This window comes from Argopecten irradians, chromosome 6 (genome assembly GCF_041381155.1).
Source record: "Argopecten irradians isolate NY chromosome 6, Ai_NY, whole genome shotgun sequence".
NCBI classification, from domain to species: domain Eukaryota; kingdom Metazoa; phylum Mollusca; class Bivalvia; order Pectinida; family Pectinidae; genus Argopecten; species Argopecten irradians.
In genome coordinates, this window is record NC_091139.1 from 21,169,646 (window position 1) to 21,191,102 (window position 21,457).

General features: G+C 33.9%; 1 protein-coding gene across 1 annotated transcript; it reads right to left on the reverse strand.

Annotated features, from left to right (window-relative positions):
- Positions 1-1,526: 1,526 nt before the first annotated feature.
- Positions 1,527-18,399, reverse strand: LOC138325309 (kynurenine/alpha-aminoadipate aminotransferase, mitochondrial-like). The gene is made up of 10 exons (XM_069270868.1): positions 18,309-18,399; positions 16,642-16,710; positions 16,024-16,156; positions 15,338-15,412; positions 14,283-14,558; positions 13,185-13,267; positions 4,880-4,976; positions 3,741-3,867; positions 3,402-3,607; positions 1,527-3,203 (listed from the first exon to the last, which is right to left on the reverse strand). Exons 2-10 carry the CDS (start codon positions 16,674-16,676, stop codon positions 3,162-3,164), a joined length of 1,074 nt encoding a protein of 357 aa, XP_069126969.1. The 5' UTR covers positions 16,677-16,710; positions 18,309-18,399; the 3' UTR covers positions 1,527-3,161.
- Between the last annotated feature and the right edge of the window lie 3,058 nt (positions 18,400-21,457).

A 21,457-nucleotide genomic window follows, 5' to 3' on the forward strand; every position in this document is an offset into this window, starting at 1 on the left:
CGGCTATTTCCGTTTAACCAATCAGATTCAAGGTGGGCGGGACTTGTTTCCGATCAGCCATTAGTTGCCAGGCGACGTGACAATTTGGCGGAGCTAGTTTCCGATCATGCCAGCATCTTTGACGTAATCAAACGACGTTAGACCTAACTACTATCGATCGGAAACTGTTACCGAACACGTCGTCATGTATATCTTGTAAGTATGAGGTTGATGAAAATTTTTATATTTTTATATATACTTTTATATTTACATGTACGTATGGTTGTTATATACATTTTTACGCTACCTGTAAGTAGTTAATTTCAACAATACATGTATAAAAATTTAGTATTATGCCAGGTACAGTATAAAATGTTGAAAATTGCCAGGTAGTATAAAATGTTCAAATTATAGCCTGCGATTTAAATAGAAGCAAAACAATACGGACATGGACTCACAATTATCATCTCGGAACAGTTTAAATGCTTGAAGCTAAGATTATGACAATGTAAAATTCTCTCAATCTCTAATGAACATGGCCGTACGCGACAGGAATATACCGTATGATAAAAATACATTTTTATTCTAATCATAGCTTTTGTATGTATCGGTATATTAAAACATTTAAAGTATGGAGTTGAGTGATATACCAAGTTTATGGTTTCCCTCGAACTTGCCTATTTCCCTCGGCTCCGCCTCAGGAAACCAGAAACTTGCTATATCCCTCAACCCCATATTTTAACTGTATAATATAACATCTCACAGAGGCAAGAAAATCGACCTGGTAATTTAAATTCCAAACGGTTTACCTTCTTGATATACAAAGAACTATGACAAACCATTGAGATTGAAACATATGTATTAATATAAAGATTTGCTTTAGTTGTTGTTTTACAAAATCGAGACATGTCTACTTAAACCCGGATATGATTAATTAATGAAAAACCATTGACCTCCATGTAACTTAATCAATATACATAATGAAAGTGAGAATGTTACTATTTATAAACATACACTGTTTAAAGCTGTGAAAGTGAAAACTTGATGCAATGGATTCTGATTATGATAATTTGACAATAATGATATGCAACAAGAGCTGTTGGAGAGCAGCAAAGCCCGCCTATTCAAAAGAAGTTGATGTTCAAGTATTTACTATTTATTCATGACAAATATGACAAATTAACAGACTCAAAAACCCCCTAAAGTGTCCCAAATTGGTTGTATTATCACGTTCAGCATCCTTACACATTAGGAAAATAAAATCATAAACATTTATGATGACTTAAGCTTAAACAATAGACAAAATAGAAACTTGCTCAAAAACTTCAACATGGAAATATGACAAATAAACAGACTCAAAATACCCCTAAAGGGCCCCAAATTGGTTGTATTATCACGTTCAGCATCCATACACATTAGGAAAATATTATCATAAACATTTATGATGACTTAAGCTTAAACAATTGACGAAACAGAAACTTGCTCAAAAACTTTGACGTGAAATGGAACGCCAACGCTGACGCTGACGCGACGCCGACCGACGCCGACGCCGCGGGGTGACAACATTAGCTCCCCCTATTCTTCGAATAGGCGAGCTAAAATGGTGACCTTAAATATTAAAACTTGCGAATCTTTCTTTTTTGTATTTTAACTAGGCGTACATTTTCTTTTGATAATTTTACATGTATGTCTTTTTTATATGAACATAATTTTAATTTCATCGCATGTTTATCTAATATGTAAAAAAAAAAAAAAAAAAAAACTGAAATAAAACAAACTCATTTGTTCCCATTACTATTCCCACAAATCAATGAAAGGTTAACCGAGTATCTGACATAGCTTAACTACAAAGCCAATGTTTATGTTAGTTATACACATCAGAAAGATATAAAACCATAAAACGATATAAGGCGGATCAACATGTGATGTCGAGACAGGTTAAACAAAGGGGGTGTATGTACACAACACGTACCTGTTTCTGGAGCTAATGATGGCCACTATAAAGCACATATTTGTTTTATGTCATAAAGCCAATGCAAGCGTGTACACGATTTATAAAACATAGCACAGTCCAAACTTTCTGTTAGTAACTTTATGTTTACCAACCACAAATAGAGACAGACTCTGCCAGTACAATAATTATACATAACATTAAAGTTTTGACAACGGTTCATGGAATTTAAGTGGGGTAATTGTTACTGTGCTAATTTTAGCTTTGGATTTTAATTCCTACAGACAGCCAGGGTCATTTAAGGACACGTTAGACGTTTGAGTAAAAGATGAAATCCTAAGATTACTAACTTAAAGGGTACATATACTGCATAACCGGTAATTTTCATTGGTATGCTATCTTAGTTATTTCATGGGAACTTGTGATGGTCGCGAAAAACCATTAACGCGAAATATGAACTAATAACATACATGTATATACATATATATTTTGATATCGTGAACTTTTATACGTTAGATTATCATTTTTGTAGCAAGTATAAATCGTATAAATCTAAACTCAGAGAAGTATCGACTGATAGACATTATACAATCGTGGATCTCCAATACACTTTAAGGAAAGAATTGAAAGATTGACAATCGATGTTTGATTTGGTATTCTTATTCTTTTTTTCTGTATCTCGGTTAACATGGTACAACTTTTTCTCGGCAACATCATTCTGTTGTGAAGCAGTTACGGAATGACTGTACATGTATCATAGCATAATGCTTGTAATGGAATTCATTCTATTACCATTTCGTATCAAATATCATAATCCACAAGGATTACCTACATGTATATTTCATTTGTGTTCGAAAATATTTAAGTGACAACTAATAGTTTTCTAGTGTTTTGCTGTTCTTGCAAAATCTTGAAATATGGATCATATGCATTTTCCCACATATTTTGTTTTACTTTTTTAATTAAGTTCAAGTGTTTGTCTTCTTTTACATTTAGCAATTTTCACTGCATACAGACTTATCCCGAATTACACTATTTTTCGATATGATCCACCCTTATGTGATAACAACACAAAAAAGATGTTTACACTACATCAGTTGGAGTCCCGGAACGAAACTGAATAATGACATATTGTTATCATTTAAAGTTTTTACAAGGAAATGAATTTTGTTAGGTAAACATCGTAAATGTTTGTATAAATCCATGGATCCACTTCTATTTCAGCCCTTTTCTATACTTCCTCCTTCAAACATTCTGCGAGAATGGACAAGGCCTGTAAATAAATGATACATTGAAATTTCTGCTAACAAACATATTTCAGTCGCCATTTATATATTCGTTTCATATTCATGTTATTACGCTCTCTATTTCCTAAAATAGAAATAATCAAATTATGTATTTTATAAATTAAAATTTAAACTGAGATCCAATATTTAATGTACTAATTTATTCGCATGGAAACAATGCTTACTTTATTTATTTCCTTACATGTCGCGAGAATATACGATAGCCTGATGAAAGGAGAGGGGGCGCTACTGTCGATGTGGAAGACACTTCCGGTGATGAAGACGACACCCTTTTGATACACCTTAGCTACCACGTCAGACGAGTCTTTTATACCGAGGATCTTGATCCAGATAAACATACCACCTGTTGGCTTTGTCCATTCTGCAAGTCCTATGGGACAAAATAAAAAGAAAACTTGTCATATTCATAAGCGGTAATACATGTATTGTGTAATGATAAGTCACATACACTTCAAAGTCCTTACTGTTGAATTCTCCAATCATTTACTTCGCGCAATTCTTACCTGTAAGATGTTTGTCTAAATACACCAAGCATTGCTGGCACTTGTCCTCGTAGAGCCTACGCAACTCACTAGAACGAGCTATAAAACCATCGTGACCCCACTGCTTCAGTACCGAAGTAACAAAAATCTGGAAATTAATTCAGTTTAAAACTGGTAAATAGCTTTCAGGAACATACCATAACATACACTATACTATAGTTATAGTATCTTGCAATGCTCTTCCGATGACTTCATCAAACATAAAGAGCTGCTAATAAAATATATAATATGATTCCATGTTTTGAAATCCATACGAATACAACCAAGCCAATTTAATTGCTATTCAATGTTTTATTCAAGTTAAGTCATTGATATGAAAATAGCAAAATTGACCCATTTCGGCCACGTCCCTAAGGCCCCCAGACTTTAGCGGACTCATTTGTAAAGTTTAGAATCCCCACCCCTTAGGGATGTTACCAATACAATGTAAGTGCTATTCAAAGCGTGGTTTCAGAGAAGTCGTTTAAATAGAAATAATGCAATTGACGGATGGACACACAACGGACGTTGAACGCTGCAGTATTGTATATGCTCACCTTGGTTCTTCGTACAAAATGAGCTAATTATAAAATGATGTTCAGTTATCACACCGAAAAGCAAATAAATGTGAGTTACTGAACAGACGGATGGACTTATTAATGATATTGTCTGTCAACTTCGCTAGCCGGTGTTCAGTACAATATTCTTGAATGTATCTGAGTATACTCTATAAATACCTTTGGCTAGCGAAGTTGTTTGACTGAAAGAAAACATATTACCTCTTCTAGTGTACATCTTTTAACATCACCAGATTACATATAAAAACAGACTGAATAAATATTTTGGATCAAGGGGATGACCTTAAACGTTGACAGGTCAGCTGAGCGATGACATTGAATTTGGACGGGTTAACTTGGATGTTTGTTACCTATATCTACTCCGTAGAATTATTTATACTCACAAAAATATGTTCCAAAATGCATTTGCTTAAAACCACAGATACATTTTACAGGTAAGATCGAACATTGATAACGTTTACCAAATAAGGACGTAGCAGTAAGAACGTGACCATGATGACAGACTGGAACAATATAAAAAAAATCAAAATTTGCATATGTTACCTGGGAGATGCCACTTGGGTGTGAAGTTGATTGCATTACTTTGTACAATATTTTCTGTACCATAGGACATGGCCCTGTCAGGAACCCAAGCCTTAGCCTGAAAATTAAAACTTACAAATAAGTGTAATATTAAATAAATATGACGATTTTTATAAAAGAAATTAAATCTGATTTCTCTTCGGATTTTCGCCAGGGTGTAGTTCATTATTTTATAAGATACTCAATCATTTTATACAGTTACGCCATAAATCTGTGATGTAATATGAACATTTGATGTAACTTATTCTTGTACCCTGTACCCTGTTCCCACTACCCTGTACCCTCTACCCACCTACCCTGTACCATGTACTCCCTACCCTCTACATGTTAAGTGATTAAAGTCGGATGTTCGCTACATCAAAAGCACAACCATGCGCTCTTGAAAGATCATATTAATTCAGCGCTTACCTTATGTGCCAGTTTATCTTGCTGCTATATGTTAACCTACTGTAGCGCAATGTGATAATCAACCATGGCGCTATACAGCCATTCCAGAAAATTGTCCCACTTTTTTTCATTTTTTTTAGCAGCTGTCGCTTGCGGATTTCACAATTATGTTGTCAGTGTAAGACGATGGTCTTAGGCTACATAAAAAAATAGGAATGGGGTTATTTCCGCCACCCATCTCTTGTCTCTGTTGCTTAGAATAAGCTTGAAAATCGCCTTTTTCGATGTCGCTTTGCTTATAGGACAGTAAAGAGCTAGTACATTTCAATATTCTCTTTGGTAAAATATTTATTTTTGGTGGTGGCAAGACTTTGACATATGTATAGAATCTGATACTTTTTGTTTAAAAATACATCGTCAGATACACTTTTTTTGTATTGCATATTTCAAAATGTCGCCAAATTCCTCATAACATCCGTAACTAAAATTAAGGATAACAAAATACAAAATATAATTGCAAAACATTATGGTAATGTAGTTTTTTCTTTAACTAGTAGTTAAATAATATGACCCAATCCCAAATTTAGAGTCAGAATGACTATTTCAAAAATATCTGTCCAAATCGTCTCCAAGGTTGAGTGTCGTATTTAAGACGCTAACATCCGTAACATGTTTTTTGATTAAATTAAAACGGGTATGTATCAGTTGCTCACATTTTCGAATTATGTTATGGTAAAGGAACAAAATCATAACAAAAACATGACTGTTGATAAGAAATATCTCGAATGATTCTCAAAGAAGCATGTGTTTTCTAACCTCCATTACGTCTTACATCCGTAACGAAGTATTATTGGCAAAGATGAACAACCTATAGAATCGTTTTTCCTGTCCAATCATTGGTTTTGAACATCACCAATAGATTTAGTAGATGATTTTTGTAAGAATGAAGTAGCGTTTAGTAAAATATGATGGATGGAAAGAAAAAACTATGTGTTTTAGGTATTGACATATAATTCTAGATTTGACTATGTGAATTTACACAAATGCTTTGCTGCATATCAATATTTGTGAACAAATATACGTATACAGTCCATAAATACGAATTGAAACATCATTGACTTTGAATAACAGAGCTCAGAGGAAGTATACATGTTAGAAATAGTCGGACCAAATGTTACGGATGTTAGTATATTCTATAACGACTTATTTTTGCTTCAATATGATTGCAAACACTTTTTGTACGCATAATGTCTCTTCAAAATTAAAAAGTACTTGTAATTATTGCATCCATAATAAAATAATTTTACTGTAATTTATAATACCTCTTACTATCAGCTTGCGTTAAGGATGTTAGAGAGAAATGATTTGGCGTACTAGTAAGTATTTTTAAATAATACTTCACAACGATCAAAATTTAGACAAGCCATCACTAAATTGTATTTTTATTGAATAATACGACGAGTATGTTATAGTTACACCATCAATCTCTATACAATATAACGTAGTTTGCTTATTTTAGTCATTATGTAGGTTATTTATGAATATTGCTACGGATGTTTGAAACATTGAAATTGCGGAAAAATAGCTTGAATGAGTTTTCATCAGAAATTCTTTCTATAAACATTTTCTGGCAAGGGTTTGGAGTGTATATCTTCGTCTACTGATCATTGATTTCAAATTTCCAACGTTTTAAATAGGATCACACGTCGTTCAATTCATTGTTCCCATCGATCTTTCTATAACTAGAATTATATGCCATTATATGCCATCTCTTCGTTTGTCAAAATATTCTAAATGCAAAATATGAATAAATCCCGCGACAATGATGTTATTTTCTCTAAATTTTGAATGGGGAATTGGTGATTTATAAAAAAAATATGACTTCCGTAATAAAGCATAAGCTGGTTTGAAAGATGCATCAAATCCAAACTTAAAGGGACAATTCAGTCTAAGAGTAAAATATTTCGGAAACAAAACTGTAAACATCAATTAATAGGATAACACATTTAAAGGTGATAAAAACAGAACGGACATGGAAAATGAGATAATACGCTAGAAACATTTGTAATGCCTATCTAAACATATACCAGTTTGATATATACTTATATTTTGTCTCTAAATAGTAAAATTAATGAAAGCAATCTTCACATCTTTTCGACGACATATTTTTTTCTATGACTTACCTCCCTTGAGTTCCGATGAGTTGTGACGTCATCTGAGACAATCAACTACCGGAAGCCGGTGTGCCGATCGCGGAACTGTCAACATGCATGTGCATTTTAGCCACATGTCTTAGTACTTACGGAAATACACACGGAGAAAAATATGTTATATTTCGACTTATTGGGTAGCGAGATTTATCCCCTACATAATGACACATTATTGACGTCATAACCTATGAAATGACGTCACTACATGTAAATAATGATGTCATTAATATCGCGGGTACATATGTCATGTGGCTTATGGTGTGCCAGGGGTTAAACCACGAATGAATAAGTAGTTCTTTCCTATTCAGTCCACCCTGGAGTAATACGACTGTGCATGTATGTAATTTATAGTTTACACATAAAATTAACCGAGGAGTTTTGATATACATAGAATCTACTGGTAATTTTATGAGCGAAATAAGATCGTAGCGAAAATGGACAATTATTGGGGCCCACCTCTTTAGACCTACGTTTTAATAGAAAATCATCTGTTACAAACATACGGAGACATGAAAAATACATGCAGATTAAAAGAAAAAAAATCAATAATTTATAAGTTGTGTCCTTTTGCCCCCCATTTTCCTCGACTGAAATGTTCTCAAAATGCGCATTAAAAATAAAAGAGGTCCTTCTGCACATTTTTCATACTTCATTTTAGGGATTTTCATATTTATTTTGGGTTACACAACAATGTGCCGGTGGTGTGAAACAGGTATGTTCAGATCTAGTCCGCTAAACCTGCTCATATCATTAGGCTTTTTTTTAATTATTTTTTTTTGCCTAATATATAGGGGGAAAAAAAAGCCTAATAATATAGGCAGGTTTAGCGGACTAGTTCAGATCGAGCAGGGTTGCATAATGATATGACGACATTCACAGTTATCATTATTTAATCGCAGGAATTTAAATTCGAAAAATTACCATGTTAAGAACGCTCTAAAGTCATCAAAATACATCGTAAAACTCATCTCAGCAATCATAAATACATTTAGTAACATTTTTCCTTCTCGGGGGAGACCTTAGGACCCCCAAAAAAAAAAATATCTCGCCTTAAGCCCCTCGCAAAATCATCAAAATACATCGTGAAACTCATATCTCAGTCATTCTAAATTGTAATATCTTTATCAGGGTCTCCCCCGAACCCCCAAAACACCACAATGCTCGCAAATTTGGCCAATTTTAGTACTCATTAATTTCCTGTTATATTCTACATAGTACACTTGCGTATATATATGTAGAATGCGAATTTTACCGATTTTTTTATTTAGACCCCTAGATCGTCTCATAATGGTCAATAGGCTATCTAGTGTGCTGTGGTCTGTGCGTATACTTTTAAAATTTACTAAGGTCGACAGGTTTCTTATTTCCAAAACTCCGCACGGTTAGAAAATATAATGAAGCGGTCTTGTAAATGATTTGTGTTTTATAAGAAATATATGTTGTTTCATGGTCCTGTGTTAGTTGAACTATTACATGTGTATCTTGTCCACGAGTACATGTCATCCATATTAGGTCATTGTATCTAGTTTCTGTGTTTTGTGTCCCGTCTTTTTTATCGGCCGTGCGTGTATTGTTACTACTGTACATGTTATTCTATTTCGTACACATCCGTAAAACTCATTATAGAACTTTAAGAAAATAAATAAGTCTAGCCCTTTCTGTGCGGTGTTCTGAAAGATTAAGCTTCAAATAGGAAATATAGAGGTGTGCTGCAGTACGTACATAAGGCGGGATAGGGGCACGTTTATCGCGGTATGATAGGGTTTTGGATAGGGTATGAGGGATGGCGGTTTTTTTTTTTATAAATATGCATTATATGTACATGTATGTGCATGTAGCATGTAGTCTCATTGTAATTTGGGTCCATTTTCTTGTAAAGTTATATTTCTTCTTGTTGGTTTAACTTTAAAGTCTATGTTTTGAGTTTTAAGTTACAGACAAAAGTCAAGCGCAACCCCCTTGAACCTGAGTCAGTGGCACACACGTACACGGTGTCAAATGGCTTTTAAAGATGCTCCACCGCCGACAGAGAATAAATGATATTCACCTTTTGAACAATAATTGGTGTTTAATCGTGTATATATAGGTCTAATTAACACAAACAATAATATAGAATAATTTATTTCGCCTTTGGTGCATGCGCAATCAGTACTTCATTCCATATAGGATATAGTAACACGGATTTTTTTCGGGATGCAATTAATTATATTTCATGTTTTTAACTTGAAGTAAAATTAGAAGCTCACAAACTGTTCAATGGTGGTAATGGTGTAAAGTAAGTAACTTTTGTAACTGAAGAAAAATACTAAATCGTCTGCTCCTGTTTTTGATAGTTAAAATTTACCATTTGTCAGCGGCGGAGCATCTTTAACATACTGAACATAACAATTTTATAGCCCAGAATATGACGATAAGAATGAGTAAGCTATCGTTTTTATTATATCATTGTATGTTATAGATTATATATTATATACGGATTCATTTCCACTATTCAATATAGCAACTACACGTAGCGCGACTGTTTTAAATATCTATAATCGCCAATACCGCAACACTGCCCCATTGAGTTTCCCGGCTCTTGTCACAGCTGTTGGTCTCAGATGACGTCACGAATCTACGGCCACCTGGTGATATCAGGGGCGATAAGCGATGCGATCGTTCTAGACAAGGGTCGTTGTGGACTTCGTTTCAAGCACATTTTATGGAAATTACGTCAAATACAACCTGTATTTTTTGTTGGAAATCATAAAGTGCACCACAATAAACAAATATCAACACAAAAATAGCATATTTAAAATCTGTTTTTATCACCTTTAAGTGGTTTTACTGTGTTATGCAGGAAAACCCCATTGTAGTGAAATGTATGTGAAATGTTAAAACTCGAATTTTGTCCGCCATTACACCTAATGGTCGGATGTCTTGTATGCCGAACCCTGGCCCTTGCCAGTGTAATAAAGAATTTTTGTTTAGAACTACTCAAATCGCTCTTACAGTAGTAAGTTTACCTTTTTAGATGCATGATCTTTTCTAAAAATAATTTCATCAACAACTCAGTGGTTATGTATTGCATTTGTTTAACATGCGTGGCTTTGGCTCTGGTATGGGTATAGCGCACATGTTGTACATGCTTAATCGTATTGATCAACGGTTTGAAATTTCAATCTTAACAATGTCGTGAAATTGGTCAATATTTTTTTGTTATATGTTTCATAAGGAATTCAGAACAATACATTTCTGTCATATTTTGCTTCATGGTTATGTAACAGATTTAGTCTCACTGAATTGTCCCTTTAATCATCACATCGATTGAAAGTTTGAATATACTTTAGATATACTTTAGATATAGTCGAGGCTAATTTTCAATTCAAATTGATATGTTGGATAGGGTTTTGTTGCCGTTGTTTTGCTTGATACTTGTAAAGTATGACAAATTTGTAATATCACATAATATATAACACTTGTAGCTGCTACCAAAGTGAAATTCCAGTTGTTATCAAATAACCCAATGCATCATCAGATGAGTAGACCTCCATAACATGTATAAAAAAAGCTAATATGGAATTTTACGTAAAAGGATTTTCCTAACATCCGTAAAGAAAATAAGAGATACCAAAGTTTCACATGTCGTTATTCGAATTCTGATAGTGATGTATGTGTGAAAATTTCAGAGTGGTAAAAAAAGTGGTACCATTTTTTGGAATTGCTGATATAGGATAATCATCCATGGCGTTATGTGATAATCAACCAAGACGTTTATATGTGATAATCAACCATGGCGCTATAGAATAATCAGCCATGAACGTTATGTGATAATCAACCATGGCACTATGTGAAAAATCAACCATGACGTGAAGTGATAATCAACCATGGATCAATGTGATAATCAACCATGACGTGAAGTGATAATATTTACAGTTTGCACTGACATGGACTCAATAACCATGCTTTCTTGTATTATCAATATCAATATAACACGTGCGGCGATTCTGTTGTAAAGACAATCGATCAAGGGGAGAGAATTCAATAAAAAAAATCGAAAATCGGTTCGCGAAACATAAAGAAATGTTGCTAAAGACATTTAAGCATTGTTAAAACATTTAAATGATTTTGGCAATTATATATTTTATTAAAAATGAATGTTTTCCCGACATGATGACCATTAAATTATTAGAAACGGGGAACTATCTTATTTTGTTGTCAATGCCGTAAACTGGCCACAGGTCTCTAAATATTGAAAAAAAAATCACGAAAATGTGGCTTGATTATTTTTGTCTTCACTAAGTTTAAAACTAGGGGCATATAATCTAGTAAAGAACTACTGAGAAAGTCTTATCAACAACTTAGGGTCTGTATGGTGGCCAGTCTATCAATGCCGCAATGCGGCTGGAAACATGGGGTCATGACCCCACTTTTGGTGGGAACATATGAATGACTAATTACAATCAGCTCCTCAATCGATGACAATGGAGCCCGTGTAAATTTTATGTAACCCGGCTTACACGTGCTCAATCATTATACCCTCATAATCTCAACAAAAAAAAAATATATGCCTTAAATCAACCACAGCGCTATGTGATAATCAACTTTGGCGGTGTGTGATAACCAACCATGGTGTTTTGTGATAATCAACCATTTAGGTGTGTGATGATCAACCATGGTCGTATGTGGTATTCAATAATGGCGCTTTGTGATAATCAACCATGGCGGTACGGCGTGTGATAATAAACCATGGTGGTGTGTAATTATCAACCAAGACGATTTGTCATAATCAACTATTACGGTGTGTGAAAGTCAACCACGGTGGTGTGTGATTATCAACCACGGCGGTGTGTGATAATAAACCATGTTGTTTTGTGAAAATCAACAATGGCGCATTGGGATAATCAACCATGGTGCTTTGTTGTAATCAATCTCGTCGTTGTGCGATAATCAACCGTGGCGATATATGATAATCAACCATGGCGATTTGTGATAATCAAACATGGAGCTACGTGATAATTAACCATGGAACTATGTTAAAATCAACCATTGCGCTTGGTGTTAATCAACTATGGCGGTGTGTAATAATCAACCATGACAGTGTGTTCATCAACCATGGTTCTGTGAAAACCAACCATGACGATGTATGATGATCAACTACGGCGGTGTGTGATGACCAACCATGAAGCTTTGAGATAAGCAACCATTACGGTGTGTGATAATCAACCATGGTGGTGTGTGATTATCAACCAAGACTATTTGTGATAATCAACTATTACGGTGTGTGAAAGTCAACCATGGTGGTGTGTGATTATCAACCACGGCGGTGTATGATAATTAACCACGGGTGTGTGTGTGATAATAAACCATGGTGTTTTGTGAAAATCAACAATGGCGCATTGGGAAAATCAACCATGGTGCTTTGTTGTAATCAATCACGTCGTTGTGTGATAATCAACCGTGGCGATATGTGATAATCAACCATGGCGATTTGTGATAATCAAACATGGAGCTATGTGATAATTAACCATGGAACTATGTTAATCAACCATGGTTCTGTGAAAACCAACCATGGAGATGTATGATGATCAACTACGGCGGTGTTTGATAACCAACCACGGCGGTGTGTGATAATCAACCACGGCGGTGTGTGATAATCAACCATAGCGGTGTGTGAAAATAAGTCTTACCCTGGTGCTATGACTTTCGAAAAAGAGTCTAATCTCATAACTCTTCCGTCTACGTCCAGCGACAGAAAGCTAGGAACTAAAGGCTAAAAAAGAAAAATTTGGTTTACATTTTCTTCTCTTCTTCACGAATTTGTCAAAATCTGGGTAAAATCATTGTTTTTACTTTTTTTGTGTATTGATATGGATATGTCATTGATAAATGCATATTCATGGTTTATTTGACTGAATACACGTATTTGTTTCCGTGTTTGCGAATCAATACTGTATACCGTTACATTTCAAAAGAGCATTTATCATGTAGTTTTATCTCTGTGAGCTATATGTAAGATAAAGATTTTAAGGTTTCCTGTAATATTTTACCTCTGTGAACTTTATGTAAGATTAAGATTTTAAGGTTTCCTGTAAAATTTTACCTTTGTGAACTGTATGAAAGATTAAGATTTGAAGGTTTCCTGTAATATTTTACCTCTGTGAGCTATATGTAAGATAAAGATTTGAAGGTTTCCTGTAAAATTTTACCTTTGTGAACTTTATGTAAGATTAAGATTTGAAGGTTTCCTGTAAAATTTTACCTCTGTGAGCTATATGTAAGATAAAGATTTGAAGGTTTCCTGTAATATTTTACCTTTGTGAACTTATGTAAGATTAAGATTTGAAGGTTTCCTGTAAAATTTTACCTCTGTGACTTCTGTAAGATTAAGATTTGAAGGTTTCCTGTAATATTTTACCTCTGTGAGCTATATGTAAGATAAAGATTTGAAGGTTTCCTGTAATATTTTCCTTATTGTGAATAATGTAAATAATAAAATTTTAAGGTTTAAAGTAATATTTACCTCTGTGAACTATTTGTAAGATTAAGATTTAAAGGTTTCCTGTAATATTTTACCTCTGTGAACTGTATGTAAGATTATGATTTTAAGGATACCAGTTGTATTTTACCTCTGTGAACTGTATGCAAGATTCTGATTTTAAGGATACCTGTTATATTTTATCTCTGTAAACTGTATGTAAGATTCTGATTTTAAGGATACCTGTTGTATTTTACCTCTTTGAACTTTATGGAAGATTCTGATTTTAAGGTTATCTGTAGTATTTTACCTCTGTGAACTGCAAGTAATAGTATGGATCATCCTCTAGTATCATTAGGTCGTACTCCTGGGCCAGTTTGTAAATTTCTTGTTTCCGCGTCAGGGTCAAACAGGATCCAGTTGGGTTCCCACAAGTGGGGACACAATACAGTAACTTAGGGATATCACTAGTGGGATTCTTGGCATCTTCAGGGCTCCACCGGGACAGGGCGCGACGTAGATTTTCCGGATTCATACCATCCGCATCCGCATTGACTGGTATCATATTGCAGTCAAGTGGTCTTAACTGATGGTTAGATATGCAACTTGTAAGACACAAAACTTAACTGATTCGGTTTACTCTAAATCATACTGTCAGAATTGTTAAGAGAAGCTAAAATTCAGTTCTTAAGTTTTGTTATAAATGTAGTTCAATTGTCTGGGAAAACCCTTTGGAGCACATTTCAAGAAAACTAATATACACATAAAGATTTGTCATTTTTTATATAACTTCAAATACACTTTCTGAAAAAAAAAACAATATTTACCCTATTAAAATACATGTAGTTTCTATATAAACTCTATTGAAAAGATGACAATAAAGGAACTGTTCCGTCGAGCGGTCCAAAGAACTGTTAAAATCGACCGTTAAAATATGCGGTTGGGCCGGAGTAACGTAGCACATACAATTCGTGACGTCAATGCATTGTTTTGAGCCAATGGGTATATCAAAACAGTTATCGACTGGGATTTCGAACAACAGATGATTTTGTTGGACCCTCAGCAACAGTTTGTCTGCAGGTCCAGCAAATCAAAAAATCTGTTGCCCTCAACCTAAGTCAACAACTGTATATTGGAAACAATGCATTTACTAGTAGTACAAGAACGTAACATTAAAACATTAAAAAAATGGACTGAATTTGATTTTAAGTACTGTAAGATCAAATGATGATAATATGTTGTTTACATTTCAAAGGCACAAGATTTAGTCTTAATTTTTGCTGTTATCATTAGCAGTGACATTTCATTATGTTTACCAGCCTGTGTTTTGCTAATTCCTACTATATCTCTATCAGTATTACTTACAACCTTAAATGGGCCAGGGAATGTTGGGTTCTCTATCAGTACGTTATCTCCTGGTGAGAGAACAGACTCCAACACCTGTAAAACAAACTTAATGTCAACTACTTATGGCAATTATTCAATAAGTTGATACAATGTATTTATATTCATTGTACATTCATTCACATTGAATAAATTTCATTTATATTGTATGAATTTAATTTACATGGCATGAATTTCATTTATATTGTATGAATTTCATTTATAGTGTAAAAATATCATTTATATTGTATAAATAAAATTTGTGTTGTATGGATTTCATTTATATTGAATGATTCTAAATTAACATTAACATTTAGACTTTGCAGTGTTTTGACGTACATATATTTAAAAAAAATCATTTGCTTCTATGGAATTGAATTCATGAACTAAATTCTTTTCTATTCGCTATTTGTTCTTGTTTATGTTTAAAGCGTTAGACATTAAATTGGAGTGATTTACAGATGACATCTCAAGAGTAACGATAACAATACTCCTACAATTGATATGTGGTGATAGACATATCTATGTTAAGAGAAGCACTGACGTCTGATTTCAAAAGAATTAAAACAAATAAAACTCTAACATGAAATTAATTCAAACAAAATCTAAATGATGAAAAAAACATTGACTCATTTCATTCATCTGACATGAAGTAAAACTATCACTACCTTACATAAAGCATCTGCGCTACCACTGGTGATGATAATGTCTTTGTTCGCAGGGTGTGTCGGGTCCCCCATGGCAGGTGGGTTATGTACCCTTCTCTGTAACTCCACAACCCATTGACGAAGAGCTGTCAGGCTGTTCATCCAAAGCGATAATTAATAATAATGCATTCAGTTTAAGTTCGTGGAAAAAAAATCGATGCGCATGTTGCTAATAATTTGAATATCGTCAAGTTTTAATGAGAAATGCTCTTTTAAAGTGTAACGGTATACAGTATTGATTTGCAAACACTGAAACAAATACGCATATTCAGTCAAATAAACCATGAATATGTATTTATCAGTGACATATCCATATTAATAAACAAAAAAAGTAAAAACAATGATTTTACCCACAATTTGACAAATTCATAAAGGAGAGAAAAAAATGTAAACAAAACATATCTTACCAGTCCTAGATGTTTCGAAACAAAAAAATACCAATCCAAAACCTAGTAGCAAGTAAATTTGATATATACGTAAGTCAACTTTTGTTTCGAGATATCGGGACCTCAGATATACGTACAGCTTGTAATGTTTTTGTCAATAATTTCGTATATACACGGATAACAAGCATCTCACCCTTCAGATTGAGTATAACCCATACTTCTAGTCATGTCGTCCTCGTCGATAACCAACTTGGAACCATCCCTGTAACGTAGAAATGTTGTTTAACAGTCAATCACTTCGATAATAAAATTGTTACATATTCTTTTTTATCACATTACTTGATATCTAGTGTAATAATTTTGAATAATGTGATTCTTTGATATGACCCTAGTCGATTTTCAATATTTGGAAAAAGAACATTAAATATCGCTATAACACTCTAAGACTCATGAATTCTCACGAAATAAACACGGATTTAAGTATTAAAGAAACACCGAAAACTGTAGATTAGTCAAGATAATGGTCAAATCGAGGCTTGTAGGACCGCAAATTGTTCATAATCTTGACTAATCTACAGTTTGAAGTGTTTCCCTTACTTAAACCATCCTGATGTAAAATGCAAAAATGACTATTGTGTTACTAATCAACAGCGAATGGTAAGGCCTAAGATCACCTTTAACAATAAAAAAACTAGATAAAATACAATTGTAACCTGCCTACCCTGGTCATACATTGCATGAGATTTTCATGAAATTCTATACTATACTCTTACCAGATACCTTACTGTAAGATTGGATTCTCATTCTGAGTGGAGCAGTACAACAAGCAACATGGCACACAGTGAAGATAAGATCTTTATGAAGTCAAACAATCTAAACATAATTATCAAATTTCCAAAGTAAGTTATTTTGTGATATTTCAAGTTAACTGCTTTTTATGTTAGAAGCAGGCCATTCACTTGGATATAACTTGTCAGAAATTCACAAAATTGAAAAATTACCATGGAATCATATTGTCCTAATTAATTTTGAATAAACAACATTACGAAAATGGTCCTTTTTAAAACTGATATCAAGGTTTAGTGAATTCTGTAGGAAATTACAATGAAACCAACATAGTGATCTATAGAAACTTTCAGGAGATGTGGATTTATCTTCTTAGTTTCCAAATTTGTTCATTAATTAGGTTGATGTGATTCTTGGATAAGGATTAATAGTGTCCTTTGTTCAAAGAACAGAGAAAATAATCATGAAAATATTGGGACATGTAATTATACCGAAAGCATTTCAAAGAAAAAAGTGCATGTGTCTGTTTAAAATCATAACATCCTTTCAGGAGTGCTGGTGTTGTCGAAATACTAAGAAATTTGGATTTTCATCACAAGGAGTAATTTTAGCGTTGTAGTTGATGTAATTAAATATATGCTGATGTTTGTGAATTGATATAACACAGCAAATGTGTAATGATAAACATATAATAAATATGTTTTAAAAATGTTGTATGATTTTTGTTTCGTTTTAACTGCTTTTTGATTTAGTGATTATCATATCGTCAGGAATCTATTAATATTCTAAACCGTTTACACATAATACTTTATAAATGCAATAGAAACGTTAACGAATGAGATATCTTGAATAATATTTTAAAAATTTGGTCATATGATAATATTGGTCTCCATAGTTGTCAAACTACCGATATTTTAATATCGAGGTAAAGTTAGATATTTATTCGTTATTCTGAAAAACAAATAACGAATAACTATCTAAATTTACATTGCCTATGTTATTGACAGACAGAATAAAACGAATGGAAGGGAGGAAAGTAACTCTAATTATATTCTATGGTGAAATAGAGCTTACCTCAAGTTGATAGTTACATCTCGAAACGGAACCGTTTCTCGGCAAGGTGAACCTGTTGCTAGGTTTACAACATTTTGTTGGGAAGATATCAAGCCACCTAGAGAAATTATACAGTAAAATTTTGAAATAATAATTCCAATAATATCAGGAAAACAATTCAAAATAACAAGAATTGGTTATAGAGTTTAAGAACATATACCCTAAAATCTCGATAATAAGACTGGATCGAAAATAGGCATTTCTTGAAAGTAAGCCTGGGATTTCTTACAGTCAAATGTTTCCTTGCAAAAGATTTCGGTAGAAATACTGAAAGTTAGAAGATGTTCCGTTACGTCCGTTCGAGAAAGGAATCTGTTACGTCCGTATCGAGAGAGGAAATGGGGATGCTGCTGTGAATGAGATATTTTCTGAAAATCCTGAAGCCAAAAATTTCTAGACCACCTTTAAGACCGCATCCCAACAGAGATGCTGAAAGGGAGATAATTTCGTTGAAATGATTATGCCCGCATCACCAGAGACACACAAATCAAGGAGGATGCATATAGGAATGAAACATTTTTGGGAACTCCATAAGTGATTTTTTCCTGAGAATCCTTAAATCCGCATCTGCCAACAGAAACAGAGACGCTGAAAATGAGATGATTTCGTTCAACTGTTGAAGTCCGAATAGACATAAGAATTAGGGAGGCTAAAACTGAGATAATTGCATTAAACTAATTGAATCTGCATCGCCAACGGAAACAACGATATTGTGAATGAGATATCTCCTGGAACTCCTAAATAACGCATTAACAGCAGAAACAGAGATGCTGAGAGTTAGATGATTTCGTTGAATTAAATATGCCCATATCGCCAGCAGAAACACAGATGATGAAAGTAAGACATTTCTGGGAAACTCCATTTTACCGATATTTTCTAAACTGCATTAAATCCGCATCGCCAACAGAAACAGAGATGCTGAAAATGAGACGATTTCGTTAAATCTGGTTTAGGTCCGATGATACAGGAGAAACGGACATGTCATAGATGATGATTAAGACAATTTCTTTGGAACGCGTGAAGAAGCAGATATTTTCTGGAACTCCATTAAGGACCACATTGCCAAAAGAAACAGAGATGTTGAGAAGAGAAGATTATGACCGCTTTCGTTATGAGAACTGATTAAGCCGATATTTTCTAAACCGCACATGGCAGAAAACATAGATGTAAATGAAACAGATTTTCTGAGTGAGTGAGGCATTTTCTGGAACTCCTTGACTTACCGATATTTCTAAACTGCAACTGTGATCTAAGACCGCATGGCATACAGGAAACGGTGATGTTGTAAATGACGATATTTTCTGTAAACATTCCAAATGATCAGGTCACGAGGCTACTTTTCCGCACTGTTTATAACTCCTTAAGTACATCGGGTAATGCTACATCAGGAGACAACCTAGCGAAGTATTTATTATAAAAATCACAGACAAGAAGTTGATCGTCTGTGAAAAAGGTCACATTTTAACAAGTATTCTTCACCAAAGCAGATATTGTTTAAACCCACTAGGAGAACACATATAGAAATGGAAAATTAGATGATATTCATCAAATCGTTTGAGACTTGAAACCGCGGTTGAAATTGATGATTTTGAACAAAAAACCGCATCGACAAAAATTTCCGATGTGATTGACCATTTCCAAAATTAGCATTTCTGAAACGGCTGAAACTGTTAAACCCATGAGTTGACAGAAAATTTGGTGATTGATGAAAAATACCGAAAATCCAAAATGCCATAGAAATTCAAGGAGCTTAATGGCCATAAACATCCAACTTGATGATGAGGGAAATTTTCGTTGAAAAATCCGTGCGTCAGCAGCAAATACATTTGATGGTATGAAACATGCTTGAGACACATGTAATGGAGAATGCAAGGAGAAATTTTTGAAGATAGCTTAAACGATTGCATCATGTCAAACAGAGATGCAAATGAAATGATTTATTGAACTCATTTAAAGTCAGAATCGACATAAGAATGAGGACAGATGATTAAAACTGAGATGATTTCATAGAAACTCCTCAAACCTGCATCGTCAGAGAAAACATGATATTATGAAATGAGATATTTCTGGAACTCCTTAAACCGTAATCTCCAGCAGAAAACAGGAGATGATGAAATTGAGATGATTTCGTTAAAAGTTATGCCGCACGAGCCATAAGAATACACAATAATGAGTGAGATTTTAAACATTTTCTGAAAATCCATAAACCGATATTTTCTGAAACTCCTAAATCCGCAGGCAATTGCCAAAAAAACAGAGATACTGAAAATGAGATGATTTTGTTGAATTTGTTAAGGAGCATTCACAGCAGAAAACAGAGTAGCTGAAAAGATATTTCGTTGGATTTCATCATTTTTGGATCTTTAACTCCATTAAGCATCGCCAACAAAAACAGAGATGCTGAAATGAGATGATTTTTTGAAATTGCATCATGTTGCATCACCAAGCATCGAGCAGAAACAGAAAATGATGATGATGAGATGAGATTAAATTCAGCGATATTTCTGAAAACTCATAAAGACACATTGCCAGCAGAAAAGAAATTGTATAGATAATTTTAAGGAAAACAGATATTTTGAAAACACAGTTGAAGAATATTCATCAAATTGTGACCATTTGAATTGAATGTTTTTCTGAACATTTTCAACTTTACTGACCATAAGGAAATGAGTGTGACCACCCAAAAGTAGCAGAGGCGATTTAACTACTTCTAAACCATGAACTTTGTGGATATATAAAAGACCGCATCCAGATTCATAGCAAGGAGCTTATGGCCTTAAACATTCCAAATGATCAGGTCACGAGGCTACTAGGTTGCAGCATCCGCACATGTTTATAACCTCCTTCGACACGTACAGTCGGGTAATGCTACCATCAGGAGACAACCTAGCGAAGTATTATAAGAAATCACAGACAAGAAAGTTGATCGTCTTCAAAAGGTCACATTTTAACAAGTATTCTTCACCAAGCATGCATATTTTAACCCACTAGGAGAAACACAGATAGGAACTGAAATTAGATGATTCATGAAATGATTTCCGAAGAAAAAAAAACTGATGATTTTTAAAAGACCGCATCGACAGAGAAACAGAGATAATTTGAGAATTTTA

Coding starts and splice junctions, on each gene's coding strand:
- LOC138325309 (XM_069270868.1), bottom strand. CDS start 16,676: ATGACTAGAAGTATGGGTTATACTCAATCTGAAGG. Junction 14,559..15,337: donor TCCCTGGCCCATTTAAGGTT/GTAAGTAATACT, acceptor TCTAACCATCAG/TTAAGACCACTTGACTGCAA. Junction 13,268..14,282: donor ATTACTTGCAGTTCACAGAG/GTAAAATACTAC, acceptor TTTCTTTTTTAG/CCTTTAGTTCCTAGCTTTCT.